The sequence below is a fragment of the Budorcas taxicolor genome, chromosome 13 (assembly GCF_023091745.1).
Source record: "Budorcas taxicolor isolate Tak-1 chromosome 13, Takin1.1, whole genome shotgun sequence".
In the NCBI taxonomy this organism is placed as follows: domain Eukaryota; kingdom Metazoa; phylum Chordata; class Mammalia; order Artiodactyla; family Bovidae; genus Budorcas; species Budorcas taxicolor.
In genome coordinates this window covers 29930074-29953334 of record NC_068922.1, presented here as the reverse complement: position 1 = coordinate 29953334, position 23261 = coordinate 29930074, and the positions used below count along the sequence as shown (strand labels likewise).

The 23261-nt window shown below is 37.4% G+C and overlaps 1 protein-coding gene across 1 annotated transcript in view; it reads left to right on the top strand.

Annotated features, from left to right (window-relative positions):
* The window catches only part of ITGA8 (integrin subunit alpha 8), a 194498-nt gene that overhangs the window by 28177 nt on the left and 143060 nt on the right, over positions 1–23261 (top strand). The window contains exons 3-10 of the mRNA XM_052651025.1: positions 748–848; positions 4039–4162; positions 9883–9944; positions 11555–11600; positions 14873–14998; positions 16417–16461; positions 18869–18912; positions 21166–21222. Coding sequence (XP_052506985.1) covers positions 748–848; positions 4039–4162; positions 9883–9944; positions 11555–11600; positions 14873–14998; positions 16417–16461; positions 18869–18912; positions 21166–21222 — 605 coding nt within the window. The remainder of the gene's footprint in view (positions 1–747; positions 849–4038; positions 4163–9882; positions 9945–11554; positions 11601–14872; positions 14999–16416; positions 16462–18868; positions 18913–21165; positions 21223–23261) is intronic.

Here is a 23261-nt window from a genome sequence, read left to right as displayed (position 1 = left end):
GGAAATACGTCGATTGGCAACAGGAGTAAAAGAAAAGATATTGCTTTTTATTACGACCTGAAGTGTATCATAGTTGGGTTTGAGTTTTTACTCAGATGGTCCCCTCGTGCTGACATCTGCCAAGTGTGGATAAAGCTGTGCTGAGGTATTTTTTCTGTGGCTGCATAGACATATGTTACTCAGTTAAAAACCAGGAACCTGGAATCCTTCAAGTTTCCAGCTAAGCCATGCCTAGAAAGCTGTGCTTCCTGGACCAAGGGGATTCCAGGTAGTTTTACTTTCAGAAAAGATTTGGAATTCCCCAGAGTAGTTATGAAATTTACTCAGCGTTTAAATGTTCTTTTGATGAATTTGTGGGGGAGAAAGTGGTCTCCCCGTCCTATTCCTCTGCCATCTTAGGACCACCCCTCAGAGTAGTTATGAATGTTTGGTCTTCCATCTGATACAAATCAATGACCAAAGTGTAGATTCCAGACTGTCAGAGTCTACATCAAGTTTGCAGTACCCTTATCCTTGAAAATGTAAGTCATTAAAAAAAATGCTTTAAGGTAGGAACTGTCATGTTTAAATATGTATTTCCATTTGACTGGTATTTTTCTAAGTGGAAGGTCTAGCTTAGACTTAATCAAATAACTGCCCCCTCATGTGTATGGAAATTGTTTTTTAATGGACAGATTCATTATCACGTATTTTAATTGGCTGCCAAGTTTTACAAATGATTAACGATCTATGTGTCCTCCTTGCCAGACAACAGAAAGATAAGAGTTAATGGAACCAAGGAACCTATAGAGTTTAAATCGAATCAGTGGTTTGGAGCAACAGTGAGAGCTCACAAAGGAAAAGTGGTGGTGAGTATCAGCTGTGTGTTGTTGGGGCTGCTATGGAGTAATATGTACACTGAAATGTTTTAAAACTCGTGTGTACAAAAATCCATTCATGTAGGAACAGATCAGATTTTCAAAGATAAGATTATCAGCATTACCAAAAATATTAGTGCTTAAAATTAAAGAATCTATTTTAGTCTTTAAAGCAATGGGAAATAAGGCTGGTTTTCCAGAAAATTGGGTAGATCTTTTCAAATATTTCAAAAACTAATAAGGAAAATAGAAAAATAAAAGCTAAATCCTAAAAAGGTAAATATTTTATTGCTTAAGATTGACTTAAAAGGCTGATAGAAATTTGACCTGAAAAATAGTATTACTATTAGGATTGTTTTAAAGTTAATCTCCTGTGGTATCATTGATCCTCTTTAGAACTATCAGAAAGTTTTCTTCAAAAATACGGCAACCATAGAGGATCCTACTGTGATTTATGTCACAGAGTGTTCTGCTTATGTTTTCCTCTAAGAGTTTTATCGTTTCTGGTCTTATGTTTAGGTCTTTAAATTCATTTTGAGCTTATTTTGTATCTGCTGTTAGAAAGTTGTTCTAATTTCATTCTATTACACATAGTTGACAAGTTTTCCCAGCACCACTTGTTGGAGAGACTGTCCTTTCTCCATTGTATATCTTTGCCTCTTTGTCAAAGATAAGGTGAACACCTTATAGGTGTGTGGATTTATCTCCAGGCTTTCTATTTTGTTTCATTGATCTATGTTTCTGTTTTTGTGCCAGTACCATACTCATGTATGTCAAAAACCATCACAATATTATAATTATCCTATTTAAATAAATATATAAAAATATATAACTACTGATTGCATGGTTCTCTGAGTTCACTGATAATTTTTAAAGATTTCTCACTCCCAGATAGAGATCTTTGGCTTTAAAAAGATGTGACTTTATGATTCTCTTCTCTGTAGTTCCAAGTGATAATACATGTCTAATTTATTGAGGAAAAATGATATTAAGCTGATCTGAAAATATATTTTGGGGGGGAATTTTTTTACTGTTGGCTCTAATTTACTTACAAAATAAAGCAGTAACTTTGGCTTTTAGAATTTGTTTAAAGCTCTTTGAATTATGATTTAATAAGTATCTAAAAGGAAATGCTTTGCTTTATTTGACATAAAACAGGTATCAAATATAGATGACCCTCTTTAGTTACAAATACAGCATTTACAGTATCTCTGTAGAATTGTTATTTGCTTTAATATAGTTCTCAAATTCCAGAATTGGTTAAAAAAAAAAAAAAGCAACCTCTTTAATCCTTTAGTGCCTTACAATGTATGTGAATAACTATTGAAAAGCTGATTCCATCTATAACTGCTCAGGGTTAAAAAAAAAATCTTTGGATACCATATTGATTTTAAGTCTTCAAAATTTATCTGTAACACTATTGTGCATTTATTCAATATTTGTAGAAGTCTTCAGAATCATTGAAAATATAAATGACACACCGTGTTCATAATAAAAATGTTTAATTTGAGGGCATGCTTGCAATTTTGAAATTATGAGATAGGAAATAGAATACTATAAAGTCCCTTTTCAGTTTTAATAAAGAATTAAATTCTACCCTATGTGACAATTATTAGAACATCAAATTGCTATGAACAGAAGTATAGTTTTGAATATTCAGGAATCATATGTGTACATGTTAAGTCTGGGTCAAAGCCCAAATATTGTCATATCATTGTGCTTCACATCTGTGTGAAACTGAGCTGGTATAAAAAAGATAACTTTTTAGGACAGAAAGCAGGCAAGCACTGGAAAGAATCTTCATGGCACTGAAATATTCTATGGTGATGTGGAAAGTGAGGCGAATTGGCTTATACTGAGTCACATAGGTAGTGCTTTCCCTGTTCAAACTCCTTAGCATTCCACATTATGTTAAATGTCTTAACCATATACCTTCTCAGATCACTAATAGGGCCCTAAGTTAAGAAACTTAGATGAGTCAGAGTTTTTCAGTATTGGCCAAGACATTACAATCTAGAAGGAGACAAAAAAAAAACAAACCCAAACTTAAGTTTTTGAGCAAAGATGATTTATATTCTCAAGTAAGAAGGGTGCTACTTTGTAAACTAATCTTTACTAGAAGTCGTTACACATTAGACTGATTACCAAGGATGTGTTTGGAATTGTGAAAAGACTTTAAAATTGGGATCTGCTTTCCATTTTCCGGCATTGTTTCAAGTGTGATGTCATCAAATTTGGAGAGAAGCTAGTGGTTCCATAGTCTAGAAAAATATGTATTTCTGTACCCTTAGAAGTGAGTGCTTGAATATTCAGAAAAGAACACACTTATGTAGGATTCAAGCTAGCGAAACAGAAGTCAAAAAGGTGCACGTGTTTTTATTGCTTCTCTCGTTCCTAGCAGTGTTCTCTGCTTAAAGAAGATTTCATGTATCATCTTTTATATCTGATAATCTTTCCAAGTAGCATGCTGTTGTTATAATCCAAGCTTCTGAAGAAGCAACCAGAGGATTTCACTCGAGAATTATATTTTTCTTACCATTATTCAATTTTTGTTTTGTCGTGAATAAAAATCATTAAATGAAAAATAAGCCCATTGTGATAAGGGGGTATCAGTCCAAATGTAAGTCATTGTTTAAAAAAAAATCATCAGATACACCCTCACTGAGAAAGCAGGGGAATCCACAAAACAGAGGTTTATAAACTCGTCATCATCTTGTGATTTGAAAAGAGTTTTCTTCAAGTAATAATTAGACAAAGAAAGGAACTAGTTCTTATTTTAAGACATTGCACTAATTCATTCGCTGTTTAAATGGTCATTTGCTTTTATGCAGGTCCAATGTAAAGAAAGAAAAAGAAAATATGAGTTCTTTACCTTTTGTAAATATTTACTTTTGTCAGGCTACTTTTATTTGATTTAATATCCTGTGGGACAAAATCTCATTCTTTTGTATATGTTTAATTTGTTCCAATTCTATGGTGTATTAATTTTGAGAAATTGACTTAGGAAGTTTAATTAATTCTGACTACCAAGGTACTGATTAGCATACTGGAGGCCAATTAAGTCATCTAATAATTTAGTATTGTTTGTTACAGATTTAGGTCCATTCAACAAGCCAAATCAAAGCATAGTATGTGGAATCTACATAAAAAAAAAATATTTATTGTCTTTGATGTTTCACAGGCTTGTGCTCCATTATATCACTGGAGGACTCTTAAACCAGCACCAGAAAAGGACCCAGTTGGCACTTGCTATGTAGCAATTCAGAATTTCAGTGCATATGCTGAGTACTCTCCTTGTCGGAACAGTAAGTTATTTTTATTCTTGAAACTGAACTTAGCTCACTAGTTTTTCTGCAGTAGCCCTTGCAGGTGATCCCCAAACACCATTGCTAAGGAAAAAAGCAATGACGTAAAAGACTGACAGTCTCACAGGAGGCCTAGCTGTGACATGGGAACCAGGACATGGAATTCTGCTGATCCTCTTCTGTATTTTAGAAGAATTCTGCGGTCAAATTGATTGGCTCCTTATTTTAGGCCTTAAGCTCTCCGACTTTACTCAAAACTCACTCTGCATTTGAAAAATGCTAACTGTCCACTTGTTAATTGCAGGAAAGGTGTTAGTTAGCATGGTTGTACCTAGAGGCACCTGAACAGGTCTCCATCCGGCCTGGTTCTCACTGGCTGTTGTGTTCTTTGGCATCTGTGTACTCAGGTTGTCAGCATGATATACCTTCCTTCTTTATGTGTTTAATCCCATTTTTCAAAATATTCTGTACATTTGGAGTCCATGTCTCATCTGGCAGTTCTGGGAATCTTCTGGTGAAGTATCCTTTAAAGCAAGCCTGTAAGTGCCATCTTTGGAGCACCACTGTTCAACCCTTTCCTTTGGGAATATCACACAAGGACCTTGGGACAGCACTCTGGATTCATGGATCTACTCAGAGTCCTTTTGTGAATTCTTCCACTTTTCTGTCATGTAGAGCATTGGGGTTTATCAGTAAGAAACCAATGGATTTTTATTCTTATTCTTAAGAATTCACAAGACCATGTTAGAGAAAGAAATGCCATTGAAAAGAACATTCTGATGACTGATTTCAGGATATTGATTTTAAAAAACTCAACCTAAATTAGATTCCCAAAACTATAAGTAAAGTTTACCTATTTCATGTGACTATTTTTAAATTTCAAGATTAATTTAGGCCAGATAATGAGCAAATTGATATCAGAGATCAAACAGTGAAGTAAAGAATGGATCAGGGGTATTAGAAGGTTCTTAAAGAGGCCTCTAAAATGTAGAAATCAAAAGGGCTGGGAATGAAATAGTTAATTCTGGGAGCTTGTGGTGAGGATTTTGGTAAGAAGATTATAACTTCCTGTTTTAAAATACTGAAATAAACCAGGCACTTTCTCACATCTTGGCAAGTGTCAGCTGAACTGAATAATCAGTCAACTCAGAATTTTACTTTGAATGGCTTTAAAAGAGGTGTTGCTCATAGGTAATAGGCTCAATGATATCCATAGGTAATAAATTCGATGTCGGTGGTCTCAGTGATGAGTACTAATTAGTCTATTGTTAAGGGAATAAAGCAGAGAACAAGAGAAAGCAAATCTGTGCCTTCAAAAAACATATTCTAGTCCAGAAGAGAGACAGCATATGTGTAAATAAGACAGTTCAGGTCCAGCAACTCAACTTCTAGGTCTTTATCCAAAAGAAATGAAATCACTGTCTTGGAAGGGTATCTGCCCACATGTCCATTGCAGCATTATTTACAATAGCCAAGACATGGAAACCACCAAAGTGTCCATCAGTAGATGAGTGGATAAAGGAAATGTGGAATAGAAATGGGGTATAGATATATACACAATGGAATATTATTCAGCCATAAAAAATAATGATAAAATCTTGCCATTGATGACAACATGCATGGGCATTACACTAAGTGAAATAAGTCAGATAGAGAAAGAAAAACATTCTGTATGATATCATATGCAGAATCTTAAAAAAAAAAACACAAACTCACAAAAAAAGAGGACAGCTTGGTAGTTGATAAGGTAGGGGTGTGGGCTAAATGGGTGAAGGTGGTCAAAAAGCACAAACTTCCAGTTACAAGATATATCCTGGGGATGTAACTATAGTTAGTGATCCCATATTGTACAGTTGAAAGTTGCTATGAGAGCTTTATAAAACTGTCATTATGTGGTGGTGGATGTTAACTGCATATACCATAGTAATCATTTCACAGTATATCCATATTATTGTTGTTGTACACTTTGGACTAATAAAATGTTAAACCAATTATATCTCAACAAAAAATTTTTAAAATAAATGTTTCTAATAAAACGTCAGGTAGTGAAAACTGCTACAGAAAAAATATAGCAAAGCAAGAGAGTAGGGAGTGACATGCCTGGGTGGGGAGAGGAGCCTATTTGAACAGGACGGGGGGAAGGGCTTCTCTTAGCAGTTATTACAGCAGGAAAGCAGGGGCTTTCCAAGCACAGGCAACAGTCATTAAGAGGGATATTTCGTGTCACGTTCCGCTCAAGGTGTTGTGCCCCTGGGTTCAATAAGAGGTCATTGTAGTAAGTCCCCTACATATGAACCTTCAAGTTGCAAACTTCCTAAAATGTGAATGTGGGTTCGCATCTGCAGTCACGTAAGTTAGTTCACATGTCTGGCATACTTTGCCCCATGCATGCATGCTCTACAAGTGGCTGTGCTTTTGTGTACTTTACTGAACAGTACAGTACAGTAGTACAGTACCTTTATTTCAAGCCCAGGATGTCTGGAAGCAAGTGTAAAAGCAGTGATGATGTAGCTGGTACTACGGTACTGTTAGATTAAAAATGTTTGATTTTTTGTCTTTTTTTTTTTTAACGTGTTATTTGCGTGAAAAGTTTTATAAACCTATGACAGTGCAGTGTTATATAGCTGATTGTCTTAGTTCAGTATCTAGGCTGTCTTTGTTGGATTTACATCTTATAAACAAATTGGGCTTACCAACACTGAGAAATGAACTTGTTGGATGTAGGGGACTTACTGTATTATTATGCTTATAATGAAAGTCAGGTAGAGCAATAAATAATTTCTGAATTTATTCATACAATTAATGATAGAGCTTAGATTCAAACCTGAACTTGTTTCATCGATTTTTACACCTATCCATATCATATTTCTCATGATCTACTAAAAATACCTCCCATAGCAGTAAACTATTATGGCTGAAATGACAAGTCCACCCTTTGCATGCCTCCTGCCTCGATGATATATCTTATTCCAACCACCATCAGGGATGACTGTTTAGAAAACTTGTTACTGCTTCTTGTTCTGCCTTTTATCTGACTGCCCATGTAATGGGAGAGCTCAGATTAAAATACTGCACAAGGCATCTAAACTTGTGGGATAAGAGTTTCAGGGGGAGTTTGAATTATTATCTAAAAATTTAAATTATAGTATGCTTGCATTTTGAATTACATGGGTACATTATGTTGCCAATTTATTTAGCACTTATGTTCCTAAATCAAATGATAGCTTGACAAAAGTAGTGGTGAAGTTTATGTTGAATTGAAGAGTAACCAAACAAATGGTCAGGAATTCTTCCCTCTCTAGCACACAACTCCAGTGTTCACATCCTCCTAATCTCTCTCTTACTGGGCGTACTTCCTTCTCAAAGGCACCCAAGGAGCCCACTTCCTGTGTTCTCTGAGGAGTTCACAGTTCATTAACACAAAGCAGCTTGTTCATGAGCGTGTGGTCAGTATCACACAACAGAAATATTACTCTCAAAAGAGGATTCTAAGAAGCCGCTCTTGTTCATTTCACACCACAGAGCCCCGCTACTGACACTTTGAGCGTTTTGGGTGGTAGTCTGCTCATTCATGCTAATGACATGCCTGTCACTTTATGGTCATTCATAATTCAGGTGGCAATAGTTGACAGACACCCTTCCAATCTCCTTGGAAAGCAAACACATGAGAGCATCATTCCCTGAATTCCTGAGTTTACTCTGGGACATAATTGTAAAGTTCACAGAAGCTCTGAAGTTCTGGGAAGAAAGATTCCTTCAGCTCTCATAAACTATAATTCTAAGAGAAAAACTTACTTTACAAAGGAAATAACCTCCCATTTCTATCATAATCACCACTTCAGCGTTTGAAGTTAGCTATTTTCTTAACAAATTTTGTGAAAAATTATTCAATTTTTTTAGTTTCCTGTTTTGAAGCAAAGTGATTTCAAAGAATGGTCCTGTTTCTTCCTTTCTGAATAATTTACAATACTGAAAAAATCAGAGTTGATTTTCAAAAGAATTTCTAAAAAGGTTTTTGCATTAAAATTTATTTCTTAAATATAGTCAAGATTACACATGTGTATTTACATAATCATATATCATGTATTCATCTATATTTCTGAGTACATACAAATATTTACACACATAGACTTCTAGAAGAATGGTACCTGGACATTTGAGGTTATACAGATGAGACTTTAACGAACTCTGCAACATTCAGAATTATGAACCAGAAATATAGTTATAAAATAAAATATATTGTAAGGTACTGTGCAGTAAACATCTGTTATGAGGATAGATCTGCTAACTGTTTTCACCAGAAAAAACAAACAAAAAAGCAATAGCTGTTTTGCAGGAGGTGCACAGGAAACTTTTGGAGGTAATGAATATGTTTATTCCCTTGATAGTGGTCATGGTATCGTGCTATCAGGCATATGTCTAAACTCATCAAAATGTACACATTAAGATGTGCATTTTTGTATATTAAATATACCTTAGCAAAGCTAGAAAAATAGAACTTAGCCTAAAAGAGCCCACAAAACATCAATTAACATTTGAATTAAAAACAGATCACACACACAAAAAGCACAATAGAGTATATGAGGTAAAAAGTATTTTAAAATATAAAGGGAGCATCTGGAAAGAATGGCTGATGACAGTGCTAAAATTAGCTAAGAACTAACCAAAGAAAAGAAAAAACAGAAGACATTCTAGGAAAAGCTGCAAAGGCCAGATCCATTTCAGAAATCGTCGGCAACAAGCACATGTCCAGCCTATAAATTCTTCCTGTGATGATATGCATTTCCTTTCCTGCCCTCTTATTTTAGTTTCCATTCAGGAGTATCCTTGATAAGAAAGGGGTAATTATTTTCATGTTTAAATCTAACAGTATAATAACTGAGATTCCTTCCACTGAACTGTATTTTGGTTTTAATTTAAGTGCTTGAGAAACTGTAGATGGTCTTTTAAAGTGCAATTGACAAGTAGTACATTCTTCATTCTGATGTCCCAGGATTCTAATATGCTGGGAATCCACATGTTGACGGGCTTATGGTTTAAAAAGCTGTGTAATAAAATCCAATTGGACATTCACTTAGTGAATTGCATTGCAGAGAGTATAAAATAAGCCATTGCTAGAGAGTGTTCTCTTTTGTGAACACTAGTGTCCCTGTGAGATGCCTTGTGATCAGAAATGCAATGTCCAAATTTACCTAATGATAATAGAATAATTTGAAGTTAATTTTGTATGAGAGATCATGAAAATTAAAACTCTCATAGGTGCTCCCAGCAGACACTGGCTCCACACACGTGAGCCAGTTTAGCTCTCTTTTTCTTGTAGCATTGCTTCAGTCAGAACACGTGGGTGCCCTGGAAACACATTACTGCCATTTGCGAAACTTGGAACATAACTGAGAGATGGACATATTATTTCTTCAAATAAACATGAGTTGTAAAACCTAGTATCGTAACTTCGAGGAACATTATTCCTATTGATCTTAGTATAAAATGACAGTGTCATTTGGGATAAGAAAACAGATTGAACTCTTTAAGAAATTACTTAGAATAAATTTTTAAAATAAGTAATAGAACACACACTGATCATTTTAAATTTAGAAGTCTATAGGGAAAACAAGAGAGTATCTGTGTTATTAAAAATATAAAATATATTAAAATTTAATTATTAAAAGTATATCTTGGCAATGATAGCATTATATATTTGTATCTTTTGATCATTCCAGGCAATGCTGATCCTGAAGGCCAGGGTTACTGCCAAGCAGGATTTAGTCTGGATTTTTATAAGGTAAATTCTTTTGGTCTTATAGCTTCTAAAATTTATTTTACCTGTTTGATTTTTTTTTTACCCCCTGCCTCTCATTCCCATTTCTATCTACCCCCTAATAACTGCCACCATCAAGAGAACATTTAGGTATATACCTAACCTGTTTTGGCAATTTAAATTTTTTTGTTTGTAAAAATCTCTGCATGTGATAATCTGTTAATAGAAAAATACACAGGTTGAAAAACAACAGTCTTTTTAAATGAAAATCGCAAAAACTTAGTAAAGAAATATGTTTCTAAAAAGATCACAAGAATCTATAATTTTTATCTCAGCTGTAATTGGATGATTAGATTTCACATTACTGTTGAAATTCACATATCCTTTCACAAAATTAAAAACAGAGATATCTAGTAAGAATATAGGAAGCAAAGATGCCATGGTTTTGACATATAAACATCTAAATCTCAACATCTAAAATCTTACTTTCTTTGTCTTGTGTGTTTTTCCTCACTGAAAGTTAAGGATGCAGGATATGGAAGGTGGGGTGATAAGGAAAACAGAAAATTTTTATCTGGAGTTTTCACAGTCTCTCTTGGGAAAGGATGGGTTTGCAGATGTGTAGGAAAAGATAGGCATAACTGTGACCTTGAAATAAACAGGAACCAAATTTTCTTTTCATTGCTATAGTCTCGAAAGACCATGTCTGCAGAACTGTGCATCATGAAACATGTAGATCTTTTGCTTACCTGAAAGTGTTAGTTGCTTCAGTGGTATCTGACTCTTTTGTAACCCCATGGACTGTAGCCTGCCAGACTCCTCTGTCCGTGGAATTCTCCAGGCAAGAATATTGGAGTGGGTTGTCATTTCCTTCCCCACGGGATCTTTCCAACCCAGGAATTGTACCCAGGTCTTCCACATTGCAGGAAGATTTTTTACCATCTGAGGCACCAGGAAAGCCCTTTGCTTATCTGAGGCAGTGCCAAAAGCCTGAATATATATATTCTCAGGGGAGAAAATTTTACTTACCTAATTGAATCTAATTAAAATTATTTAATGTGATAACACATAAATAACAAAGCTATAAAAGGAAAGAAAATGACTTGCATGACTCAGATATAAGGGCCTCTTTTAAAAATTACTTTATGTATGCAAATTTTTTGGGCAATGCTTATGAACAGTGATTTCTCACCCAAACACCAATACAGTATACTAACACATATATATGGAATTTAGAAAGATGGTAATGATAACCCTGTATGCGAGACAGCAAAAGAGACACAGATGTATAGAACAGACTTTTGGACTCTGTGGGAGAGGGAGAGGGTGAGATGATTTGAGAGAATGGCATTGAAACATGTATACTATCATGTAAGAAACGAATCGCCAGTCTAGGTTCGATACAGGATACAGGATGCTTGGGGCTGGTGCACTGGGATGACCCAGAGAGACGATATGGGGAGGGAGGTGGGAGGGGGGTTCAGGATTGGGAACTCATGTACACCTGTGGCGGATTCATGTCAATGTATGGCAAAACCAATACAGTATTGTAAAGTAAAAAAATTAAAATAAAATGACTTGCTTAAAAAAAAAATCTCAGTTTTTCAATTGTTATTGCTGTTTCTGTTTTGTAGAATGGAGACCTTATAGTTGGAGGCCCTGGAAGTTTTTACTGGCAAGGTATGTCCTGTTAGCAGAGAAGAAATCCCCTCGGTTGTTTCTAACAAGGAGATGAAACAGAAGTAACATCAAGTGCTGACTTTTTATTATGTTAATTTTATCTCCAAATTGTTAGTTTCTTCAGTGAAGGAAGCATCATTTCAGTTTGCGTTGATACTCTGTGATATAAATGATACTTTACGATACTGTGACAACTACATTCCTTTATTCAATAAATGCATATTGAGGCCATGCCAGACTTTGTGCTGGATGCTGAGGATACAGTAATGAGTAGGAACTGGCAGAGGTTACCAGCTGGAACTTTTTGGCCAGCCTAATGCTTGAGAAACTCCAGGCATGATACTAGCAAGGAAAGGTATGTCAAGACAGGGCTGTGAGAGCATAGAAGGCTTCTCTGGGGTGGTCCCATGCAGGGGTGTCCTGTCCTCTGAATGCTGGCTGACAGATGAAATACAACCTGTGCTCTGCAGTGAAAGCACCAAGTCCTAACCACTGGACCACCAGAAAAGTCCCACGAATATGTTTCGGTCTTTTGTAACTGAATAGGTGTAGGTGAATCCTAGTCCCTGAGATGGAGAACACTGGAAGACGAAAGACGATGGGGTGGGAGGGGCCTGGGGAAGGCAGATGATGAGTTTGCTTTTGGTTATGTTGAATATGAACATGTCTGAGATGTCCAGGACTTTTCATATAAGTATTTAGATATGTGAGCGTAAACTCAGAGACGATATCTAGGCTGAAATAATAACTAGCATACTGGTGATAACTAAAGCCAGGAATGTGAATGGAATGTGAATGGGATGCCTAAAGAGAGATTACAGAGAATACAGACAATTTGGCTGTCAAGTTTAGCATAAAGATAGAGTAGAATATGAGAGAGATGAATAGTTGAGTGAAGTGGTTTTTGTTTTTAATGGAAGACACCTGATCGTGTTTAAAAGGCCAATGTGAAAGATACAGGTGAGATCGATTTATGGTAAAATTTTACATGAAATTACTGTACTGTTTAGCTTAATTCGTAAGTATACAGATATGAACATCAAAGAATTAACCTTTGAAGCCTTTAAACATTGTTTTGTAAACTGGAAAGTAATATAGTTTGTGTAGTGGTTGAATAAAACGTGTGTGTTTCAAAAGATTTTGTTCTAAATCACTTGATTAATTTCACATAATTCTTTCTTTACGTTGAAAAAAGGGTATTATACCAATGATAGACTGAAAATCAGCCCTATCAAGGGCAGAGGGATTTGTCTGAGACAGATACTTTAAATTTTTACTCAGTCCTAAGATTATATCTATAGAAGCAACTAAAGGAAATAAGCAAAGACAGTGTGTTCATGGAAAGAGGGAGAGGGTATTCAACTTTTACCCACAGAAAATTGGCACATTGTACAGACATTGTTCAGAAACGCATGTGTAAATACAATCATCTTAATATAAGAGCAGTCATTTCAGTCACGGCCACTTGGAGATAGTTATGGCCTGGTTTAACAGTTTTATTCTTTTGGAACTTCAAACAGAAAAACTGTGGGAATGGGTGAATTCCCAAGAAATAATTTGGCTTTAAATTTAATATTCAGTGTTAGTCTCTTGAAAGCAGTCCTCCAGTTTTCTCCCAAAGAACATGAGATCACACTTTTTCCTTAGATGTCCATAATACATATGGGAATGCATAAAAGTTTTAGTGGAACATTGCTTGCCGTCCTTTTGATTCATGTCTATCTCAATACAATCATGTTTCAAGACTTCTGATAGTGACTTTATTTGGGGAGATTAGCCAGTGTTCTTATCATATCAATGTTGGCAGCCATGGATTCTCTTTTTGCTAAAACTCTGCATTTACTGGGCCTCGCTGCTTTCCATTGTCTTACTTTTATGTTTTGTGCATATATTTTAGCATAAAGTGTGAATGACTTAGAGATTATGTAATTTCTTCCTTTAGCTTAAGTTGATATGTTTTACAATCTATTAACTTAGTAAGTGATTTAGAGCTAATACATCTGTACTCTGAGAGAACACAAAAATTATTACTAGAAGCCCAAAAAGGACCTTGTTTGTAATGCAGAATATTCCAACAGCAAAACCCCATGACCTTAGGGAATGTATTCAAACTCTTTCCAGAGGTCCCCAACATTTTTTACGCCAAGGACCGGTTTCATAGAAGATAATTTTTCCACAGACTGGGGGTGGGGGATGGTTTCAGGATGATTCAAGTACAATAGAGTTCACACTCTTATGAGAATCTGATGCCGCCACTGATCTGACGGGAGGCAGAGCTCAGCTGGTAATGTGAGCTATGGAGAGCAGCTATCAATACAGATAAAGCTTCACTTGATATCCTGCCTCTTACCTCGGGCTCAGAGACCCCTACTTTAGGTCATAGTTTCCCCATCTGTAACAAGATATATTTTGGCTAGATGATCTCAAAGCTAGAGGGTGTTTCCTATAGCCAGAATAGTCGAGAATAAAAATTAAGTCAAGTAAATTTTGCCTACAGGTGTCTTCACTCTTAGATATGTTTATTATTTGGATGTGGAAGGAGTATGTAAAGGCAGGAGAAAACAGATACAATTAAAGGGTACAGGATTAACAGATGCAGACTACTATATGTGAAAAAAAATAAGTAGCAAGGATATACTGGATAGCACAGGGAATTACACCCATTATCTTGTACTGATCTCTGAAATATTGAATCACTATGCTGCATGCCTGTAACTAACATAGTATTGTAAATCAACTATATTTTGATAGAAAGAAGGGGGAGGTGAAACGAATCAGGAGATTAGGATTGACATACATACACTGCCATGTGTAAAACAGATAGCTAGTGGGAAGCTGCTGGGTAGCACAAGAAGCTCAGCTCAGTGCTGTGATGACCTAGAGGGGTGGGATGGCGGGGGTGGGGTGGGAAGGAGGTCCTAGAGGGGAGGGGATATTTGTATGCACATAGCTGATTCACTTCATTGTACAGCAGAAACTAACACAACATTGAAAGCAATTATACTCCAAGAAGAAAACAGAAAAAACATGTTATATAAAAAAAATTATATAGTTCATCTTTGGTTCTTCTGTCAGCGTGGAAAGCTCTAAGCAACTGTTAGTGACTTTACCTTGCAATTCTAGTCAAGGCAGGGAAATTCACTGTCAAAAATGCAAAGCAACCTCATGATCATTTTCAAGAGCATGAATGTTGTTCAAATGCCTTGTGTCTGCATGGGGAGGGCCTGACTCACGCATTCATTCAGTTAACCTATTAATCTGTTTGACCACAGGTCAGGTGATCACAGCCAGTATTGCAGATATCATTGCAAACTACTCATTCAAGGATATCCTAAGGAAATTGGCTGGAGAAAAGCAGACAGAAGTGGCTCCAGCTTCCTACGATGACAGTTACCTTGGTGAGATGCATTGCTTGAGATATTTGTGATTTCTCAAAAGAAAAGTATATGAAATGTTGAGGCAAATTTTATCCCTCACTTATCTGATAATATATGGCACCTTACGGAAATTTACTTAATAGCTTGACGTGGACTCTTAACTTTCTTGTCTTCTGATTCAGCTGTTATATATAATCGACATAGTTTGATAGCTATTTTATAGGCTCCCTGACAGTCTATTGCACATAAAATATTTTGCCAATTGTAGATATTGTGTATCAGTGAGGATGCCCTGTGCTGCCTGGACAAAATGATGCTAGTCTTTTCCAGTTTCTAGAAAGAACAAAAAACTTTCCAGTTGCTGAAATGTTCTCAAAATGTGCAGCCACACAATGCCATTTCATCACTATTGTCTCTTTGGTATTGTATTGGCATTTTGATTCCTTAATGAACTTTAAAAAAGTGTAGTTCTTTTATCACCTTACCTCATTTTAGAGCCAAGTAAAATTCGTGGGGAATTATCATCGAAGGTTCGAGTACAAATTGACACCTGCTATGGGCACTTGTCATCTACCTCTGCAAGGCTTAAACCATGTGCTGCTGCAGTTGCTGACCTTCAACACCCCCCTGAAAGGAGTTCAGGGTGGAGAGCAGAAATGAGGCACTCTATACTCTGGGAAAACTGGCAGAACAAGTCTTCAGATAATTAGATATTCTCAGGAGATGATTTTATGAGCCCCAGTTCCTGTATCTCCTCATATCTAGAAAAGCATGAAATTCCTTCATGGTGATGACTGCTCCTTTTGACTAGCAGAAACTTTCAGTGAAAAATTATGTGCTTGAATGCATATACTCCCCCTTCACCAAAATCACATATATACTTACCTTCCTTCCTAGCTCTCTGGAGCAGTTGCTTAGAGCTATCTGAAATGCTGTCTCCTGAGCTATAGTCCTCATTTTGCCCCCAATAAAACTTAATTTGCAACTCTCACATTGTGCATTTTTCTTAGGTCAGCAAAGGTATAAGAAGTAGGCCGTGTTGGTGATCAGAAATAGCAAAACCTGAGCGTAAGAGTTAGCCTTTTAGAGTAATGATATCTGATTATGATGAATCAGCAGCTCTTGAAATGCAAACACCACAATTCCCATGTAAAGATGGGCAAAGGAGCATTCCTGCTTCTAAAAGGGACCTCAAAAATCCAATCATGTAGCCACACTCAGAAGGCGCAGATCTATTATACTTCTAAGATTTAGTGTACATGTGTACATCTTGGCTTGATTAGTTTTCCTCTTTATAGAATTCTAGACTTTTATATTACAGTATTTGTCAGGATTTCTGCACCAAGTAGTGCTATGATAGTTCTTTCATGTTTCTAGATTATGGATTATTTGTAAAGGCATCAAACATCTGATTCTCTTGTCTCTTTTCTTTAAAACAGGATATTCAGTTGCTGCTGGGGAATTTACTGGGGACTCTCAGCAAGGTGAGAGACATGGTTGAATTCAAGCCATCTATAAAACACGGGAAAAGTAGAGTGATCTGAAAAAGCTCTTTTAGGAATGTGATTTTTAAATGATTCTGAAACTTTTAATCAATATTACATTTGAATAATCTTATAGCATTGTAGCCATATCAGGCTGCAAGCTCCAAAGTTGCTAGTATGATGGTTGATTTCTATTTTTTTCCCCAAACTTATTTATTTTTTATTGAAGAAAAATTACTTCACAATACATTTCTGTTTTTTTAACGAAATTCTGAATGTTTATGGGATGTGAGAAGCAGTGGTTGCCATGTATCTCAGATGGCATAATACCCCTTCATTTTTATTATTTGACAAGTCCGATCCTGAAATAAGTCAACTCCATCTTCTCTGACCATGGTGTCTTTAGGTGCCCATAGTAAATATCCATACATGTATCTATACTTGTACCCGTGAAGCTGGAATGTAGTGTAAGACCTAGAGTCTCTATGCAAAACTCAACATCGCTATTTGAATGGCTTTTGCAAACTTAAAGTGCTTATACCTGAACTCCTGATCATTCCATTTACACGTGCTCTCCCTTCCATCAGCTCCATCTCAGTAAGTGACAATGCCATCTGCCAAGCTGCTCAGGCAGAATACCTTGCAAGTCAGCCTTGGATTGTGCTCTTTCCCCCACTCCCTACCCTTATCCAATCCATGAGCCAATTCTGCTAACTAAACTCAAAAGACAGCCAGAATCTGACTCTTACTTCCTCCACAGCTACCACTCTCAGGTCTCCATCAGCACGTTTGCAGTAGCTTCCTAACTGGTCTCCCTGCTCTCATCTTTGCCCTCCTGTAGTCTAGATCCAGTAGGCAACTGGTCCTTTAGGAACAGAAGTCACATTGTGTTACTTCTTGGCTGAATGATTCCCCAATTCATTCAGTGTAAATCCTGAGTCTTCACAATGACCTAAGAGACTCTGTTCATGAGAGCCCATTTACTTTAGCCTCATCTCCTTACCCTTTACTCCTCACCCCAGCCATCCTGCCCTCCTTGCTGTTCTTTGAATTCTCCAGACACACGTCTACCTCAGGACCTTTGCACGTGATGTTCCTTCTGATTAGAACGTATATCTCACAGATCTCCATAATATTTACTCCCTCACTTTCTTCAGTTTTCACTAACCTGTCATCTTCTTGCCAAGACCTCCCCAGCCACCAGGTAAATCATAATTCCTTCTTCCTCCCAATTTGAACATCCCCAGTACCATTTTACCTGCTTAGTTCTTCTACTCTACACTCATCCCCTTCCAACACGACATTAATGGACTCTCCTTTTCAAATTAACTGCCTCTTTCAGCTCAAGTATAAACTTTATGAGAGTATTTTGTCTTCATTCCCTGCTGTAGCCTATGATTGCTTGTCAATGTTGATTGAATGACTGAATTTACTGATACTACTTAAAAGTCCAGCATCTAAACCCAAATGAATCTTCTCTGATTATTAACACTCCAAGAGCATGAATGCCCAACTCTGCTGGAGTTTAGTATATGGGGTAGAATTAATGCTAGAATTTGTGCTATACATTTAGGAGCAGGTTTGAGGAAAGGGAAATTTGAATGGAAGGGGACTTTTTTTTCCAGGCTCCCTTCCTTTAAATTAAACTAACATTTTAACCCCAAATGAATCAAAGGATAGTTTAGATTTACAGAACTGAGAACTGGAAAGATCTTTGATAATCAATGAGTTCCAACTCCTGTCTTTTGCAGGTGACTGGAAAAAGTTAGGTTCAAGGATTGATCCTGGGTTTTAGGAAGACCCAAGGACTAAAACCATTGCTTTCAGAATCTAGAGCCATATCATTGTGCATTGGAACATTTGGTCCCCTTTCCACCAGAGTTGCTGCTTCTATCTCTATTATCAAAGCTTCCTTCTTTGCATACTCTTGGCTATGAGGATGCCCTAGAATTCTGTTCCAGGGTGGCCAGGCTCAATCATTTATTATATGTGGTTTTTCCTTAGGTAACTGAAATTGCTTGAACACTGTCCCTTAGTGGGACAGGAGATGTTATTTTGTGCACTAGCACAGGAGACTAGTTCAGAAGACAGTGAAAGCTGGAGAAACTAGAGTGAGAGGTTTAATTGACAAATCACACACAGATCTGAGAAGGCAGGGTTATGTCCTAGAGGCTGAAACGCATGGAGGCTCTGGTGGAGACAGGTGATTCTCAAAGTACTACTTTGAGTCCTGTTTTCTTTTTCTGTAGCAAAGGCAAAATCCAATGCGAAACTGTAACTTCAAACTTACGGCTGTCCACGTGATCCCTGATAATTACTTATTTAAAAAGTACCAGCTTTAGCTGATTTGTTGAATAGCTTTAAAGTAGACTGTGTAATTTACCTTCTAAATGACTTTTCATCACAGAATTGGTTGCTGGAGTTCCAAGAGGCGCACAGAATTTTGGATATGTGAGTACTAAGAATGTGTTATAGGATATTTTGCATATGTGCAAAGAATCATTTTTTAAAAATCATGTTAAAGATTTAAATCTTTGAAATCTTTCAAACTGCCCTTAAAGATCCACACTTGTTTGCTTATGAAAAGGGAGGCTAGATTCTTTTCTGACCCATGTATAGGATCAATTCCATCATCTGTGGGACCCAGTGTGAAGTGAAAATGCCTGGCCCCTTGTCTGAAATTCTTAAGGATTTCAGGACAGTGACAGCTGAGCTATCCAAAGGATAGGGCTCATCTGAGTGTAGGGCCCTGCCTGACTGCAGAGGTCACATACCCGTGAAGTTAGCCCTGTCCTCGTGCATAATTTGGGAGTAATTGCAGAGGATCCCATTGTTGACATAAGCATCATTTTAATATGCCTCACACAGTAAACACAATAAGGTTGATTGTTATGTCACTAGTGTATTAGTTTTCAAGGGCTGTAATAAGAAATGACCCCAAATTGGGTGGCTGATAACAACATAAATTTGTTCTCTCCCAGTTCGGTTTGGTCGCTCAGTCGTGTCCAACTCTTTGTGACCCCATGAATCACAGCACGCCAGGCCTCCCTGTCCATCACCATCTCCCGGAGTTCACTCAGACTCGCATCCATCGAGTCAGTGATGCCATCCAGCCATCTCATCCTCAGTCATCCCCTTCGCCTCCTGCCCCCAATCCCTCCCAGCATCAAAGTCTTTTCCAATGAGTCAACTCTTCGCATGAGATGGCCAAAGTACTGGAGTTTCAGCTTTAGCATCATTCCTTCCAAAGAAAACCCAGGGTTGATCTCCTTCAGAATGGACTGGTTGGATCTCCTCACAGTCCAAGGGACTCTCAAGAGTCTTCTCCAACACCACAGTTCAAAAGCATCAATTCTTTGGCGCTTAGCCTTCTTCACAGTCCAACTCTCACATCCATACATGACTACTGGAAAAACCATAGCCTTAACTAGACGGACCTTAGTCGGCAGAGTAATCTCTCTGCTTTTGAATATGCTATCTAGATTGCTCATAACTTTTCTTCCAAGGAGTAAGCGTCTTTTAATTTAGGAGGTTGGAAATCTGAAATCAAGGTGTGATGGCAAGGTCATGCTCCCTCCCACACACAAGGGAGAGGACTCTTCCTGCCTCTTCCAGCTTCAAGTGGCTCTGCCTTCCCTTGGCGTGTGGCAGCTTCACCCCCATCTCTGCCCTGGTCTCCTTGTGATCTTCCTTCATCTATGTCTGTGTGTCCTCTCCTCTTTTTATAAGGACACCTGTCATTGGACACAGCTGCTAAGTCGCTTCAGTCATGTCCGACTCTGTGCGACCCCATAGACGGCAGCCCACCAGGCTCCCCAGTCCCTGGGATTCTCCAGGCAAGACACTGGAGTGGGTTGCCATTTCCTTCTCCAATGCATGAAAGTGAAAAGTGAAAGTGAAGTCGCTCAGTTGTGTCCGACTCTCAGTGACCCCATGGACTGCAGCTCACCAGGCTCCTCCGTCCATGGGATTTTCCAGGCGAGAGTACTGGAGTGGGTTGCCATTGGACACAGGGCCCACCCTAAATCCACTATGATTTCATTTCAAGATCCTTAACTTTACTTATTTCATCTACCAAGACCCATAAGCTCATCTTCTGAAGTTCTGGAAAGATATGAATTTTGGAGAGCTACTATTCACACCCATTACACTAGTTGCCATAAAAATAGGAAAAGAACATAAGTAGATCTTATGAAAAGAAAAGCATTTAAAATACTTTTTAAAAGTCTGGTCAGCCTGTAATAACTATAGATTTTAGGCTGGCTGGATAGAATTGAAAAGGAATATTTTTGCTATATGTATAACACTTTCAAATTTCTTTTTTTTTTTTTTTTTGCAAGAAGCCATAATCATCAATGTCCCATAATAGCATATGTACAGAAATGAAATTTAGACTAAATTTTTGATTAGATTAACTGACCATCAAATTAGTTGCTCTCAGCATTCTTGAATTCAAATATCATTTTTTTACATCCAATTAGTGACTGTGCATTCTGTCAGAAAGGATTCCAGAAACCATAAATTAAAAGTTCAATTGATTTTTTTTTAAGATCATTCTATAGGCTTACTTTTTTTTTTTTAACATATAGAGCTAACCATTTATGACTTTCCACAAACATTTATAAATGATTTAAGTTATACATTTAAAAAAGTTCTCTAGTTCTATGCCAAATGAAATAACCTATCTAATTTCTCTGATTTCAGGTTTCAATCATTAACTCTACAGATATGACCTTTATTCAGAATTTCACTGGTGAACAGGTAAAGATATTTTCATGTCAAATAGTGAATGTCACTCTGCACTATTATAATATTCATATTATTCATTCATAAAATAAATATTTACCTAGTACTTACTATGTTCTAGAAACTCTTCTAAGCAGTAGGAGTGTAACCATGTATCAGACAAGATCCCAACTCTAACGCAGCACTACAGGGGAGGCAGTTGAGGAGATAACAGTTAATTAATAAACAAGTATGTGCCCATGATGATTCCAGATACTGCTAGGTGATGTAAAGGCAGAATATGCTTCCTAAAAGCTAGTGGGAAGCTGCTATATAGCACGCAGAGTTTTGTGGGGACCTAAATGGATAAGATGGGGCATGGAGTAGGAGGGTGGTCCAAGAGGGAGGGGACATATGTATACATATAGCTGATTTACCTCATTATACAACAGAGACTAACACAATATTGTAAAACAGCTATACCCTAATTAATTTTCCAAAAAGCCACTAATGGCTGAAATCTGATATCAGTCCTATTATGTTGCAGTCCTGTATGTAATCTGCCTGGTGATTAGTTCTGGGTACCCGCCTTCCCTCTGAGAAGACAAAAGCTTCTTCTGGGTTCCACATATTGGTCGGAATCAATGGGTCTGGACTCTCCTCCTGCCCTCATAGTAAATGGAACCCTCACCAACCCCAAAATATATGGAAGATGACAAAGTGTCTGATTCTGGTCCCTTCCTCCCAAGGACTAGATTTTTGCCCCTTACCCACTGTCACTGGCTAGGGTCTTATCAATGGGTAAATTCTCTGAAAGCAGGCTGCTGGTATCCTGATGACCTGGGGTCACACTTCATTCTCCACTCTGGGTTTTCCTGGGTCTTATGACCTGTTGAAATTTGTCACATTTTTTTTAAAGGATGAATGTGGCCCTGTTGTGTTAGGGAGGCAATTCTGAACTGAATTAGTCTCTCTAGGCCACCAACTTTCTCTCCTAACCACCAACCCAGGTTCTGGAGCTTCTAGAAGCCTCGCATTTGAATCTGGCCAAGTGACTGTCTTGGCCTGCTGGATCCCAGAAGCATCCAGGTTTAAGATCCTGAAATGCTCAGCTCTTAGCTAGACACAGAAATTTGGAATCATATATTTGTCAAGCAATTTTGATAGTTTTTTGTTAACAATACAGAGCATTTTTGACATTTCTGCCCCAATTGGGGCTTTAGTCTATCCATGACTGTGCAGTTTTCAACAAAGCATTTAACAATGTCTCTCATGAGACTCTTGTGGTAAATACAGAGATATAAGGCTGTGATGATTGTGCAGTTGGGTGAATTTATACATTTTGAACAACTATTTTCAAGTGGTGATAATGGTGTATGAAAATATGGCAAGACTTCTCTGTTGTCTTTTTGTTTTACATTTTTATCATTAAAAACTCCTTAAACATTGTTAAATTCAGCCTTTCTGTAACTTTTCATCCTCAATACCACCTAGTTCTTCAATCTTGAACCTCAGAATTTAATACATAAATGATGAAATTCCTCTGAGTGAGGTTACAGTGCCACACAGGAATAAGAATTTCACTACATGTGTGCGGAATAAAGAAAAGATGTGGAAGAACTGAATTACTGCATGACACAGTCAAAGGAGGCATTCATTTCCTCAACAAAGAGAATTTTGCACCTGGTCCCTGGGGCTTAGTCCATAAACATACTGTAGACTGGACGGCTAAAGCAACAAACATTTATTTCTCATGGTTCTAGAGTTTGAGAAGTCTAAGATCAAAGGGTAGTCAGATTTTGTCTGGTGAGAGCCTGCTTCCTGGTTCACAGCCAACTTCTCACTGTGTCCTCACATGGAGGAAGGGACAAGGCAGCTCTGTGGGGTTCCTTTTCTATGGACACTCATCCCATTCATGAAGGCTCCACCCTCATGACCTAATTACTCCCGAAGGCCCCACCTCCTATAACAACTGTATATGTTTGGAATAGAGAAAAGAGGTGGCAGAATTAAATTATTGTGTTATACTTGTTAACTCATCTATTTATTTCTTTTGCAAAGAGTATCTGGCACCT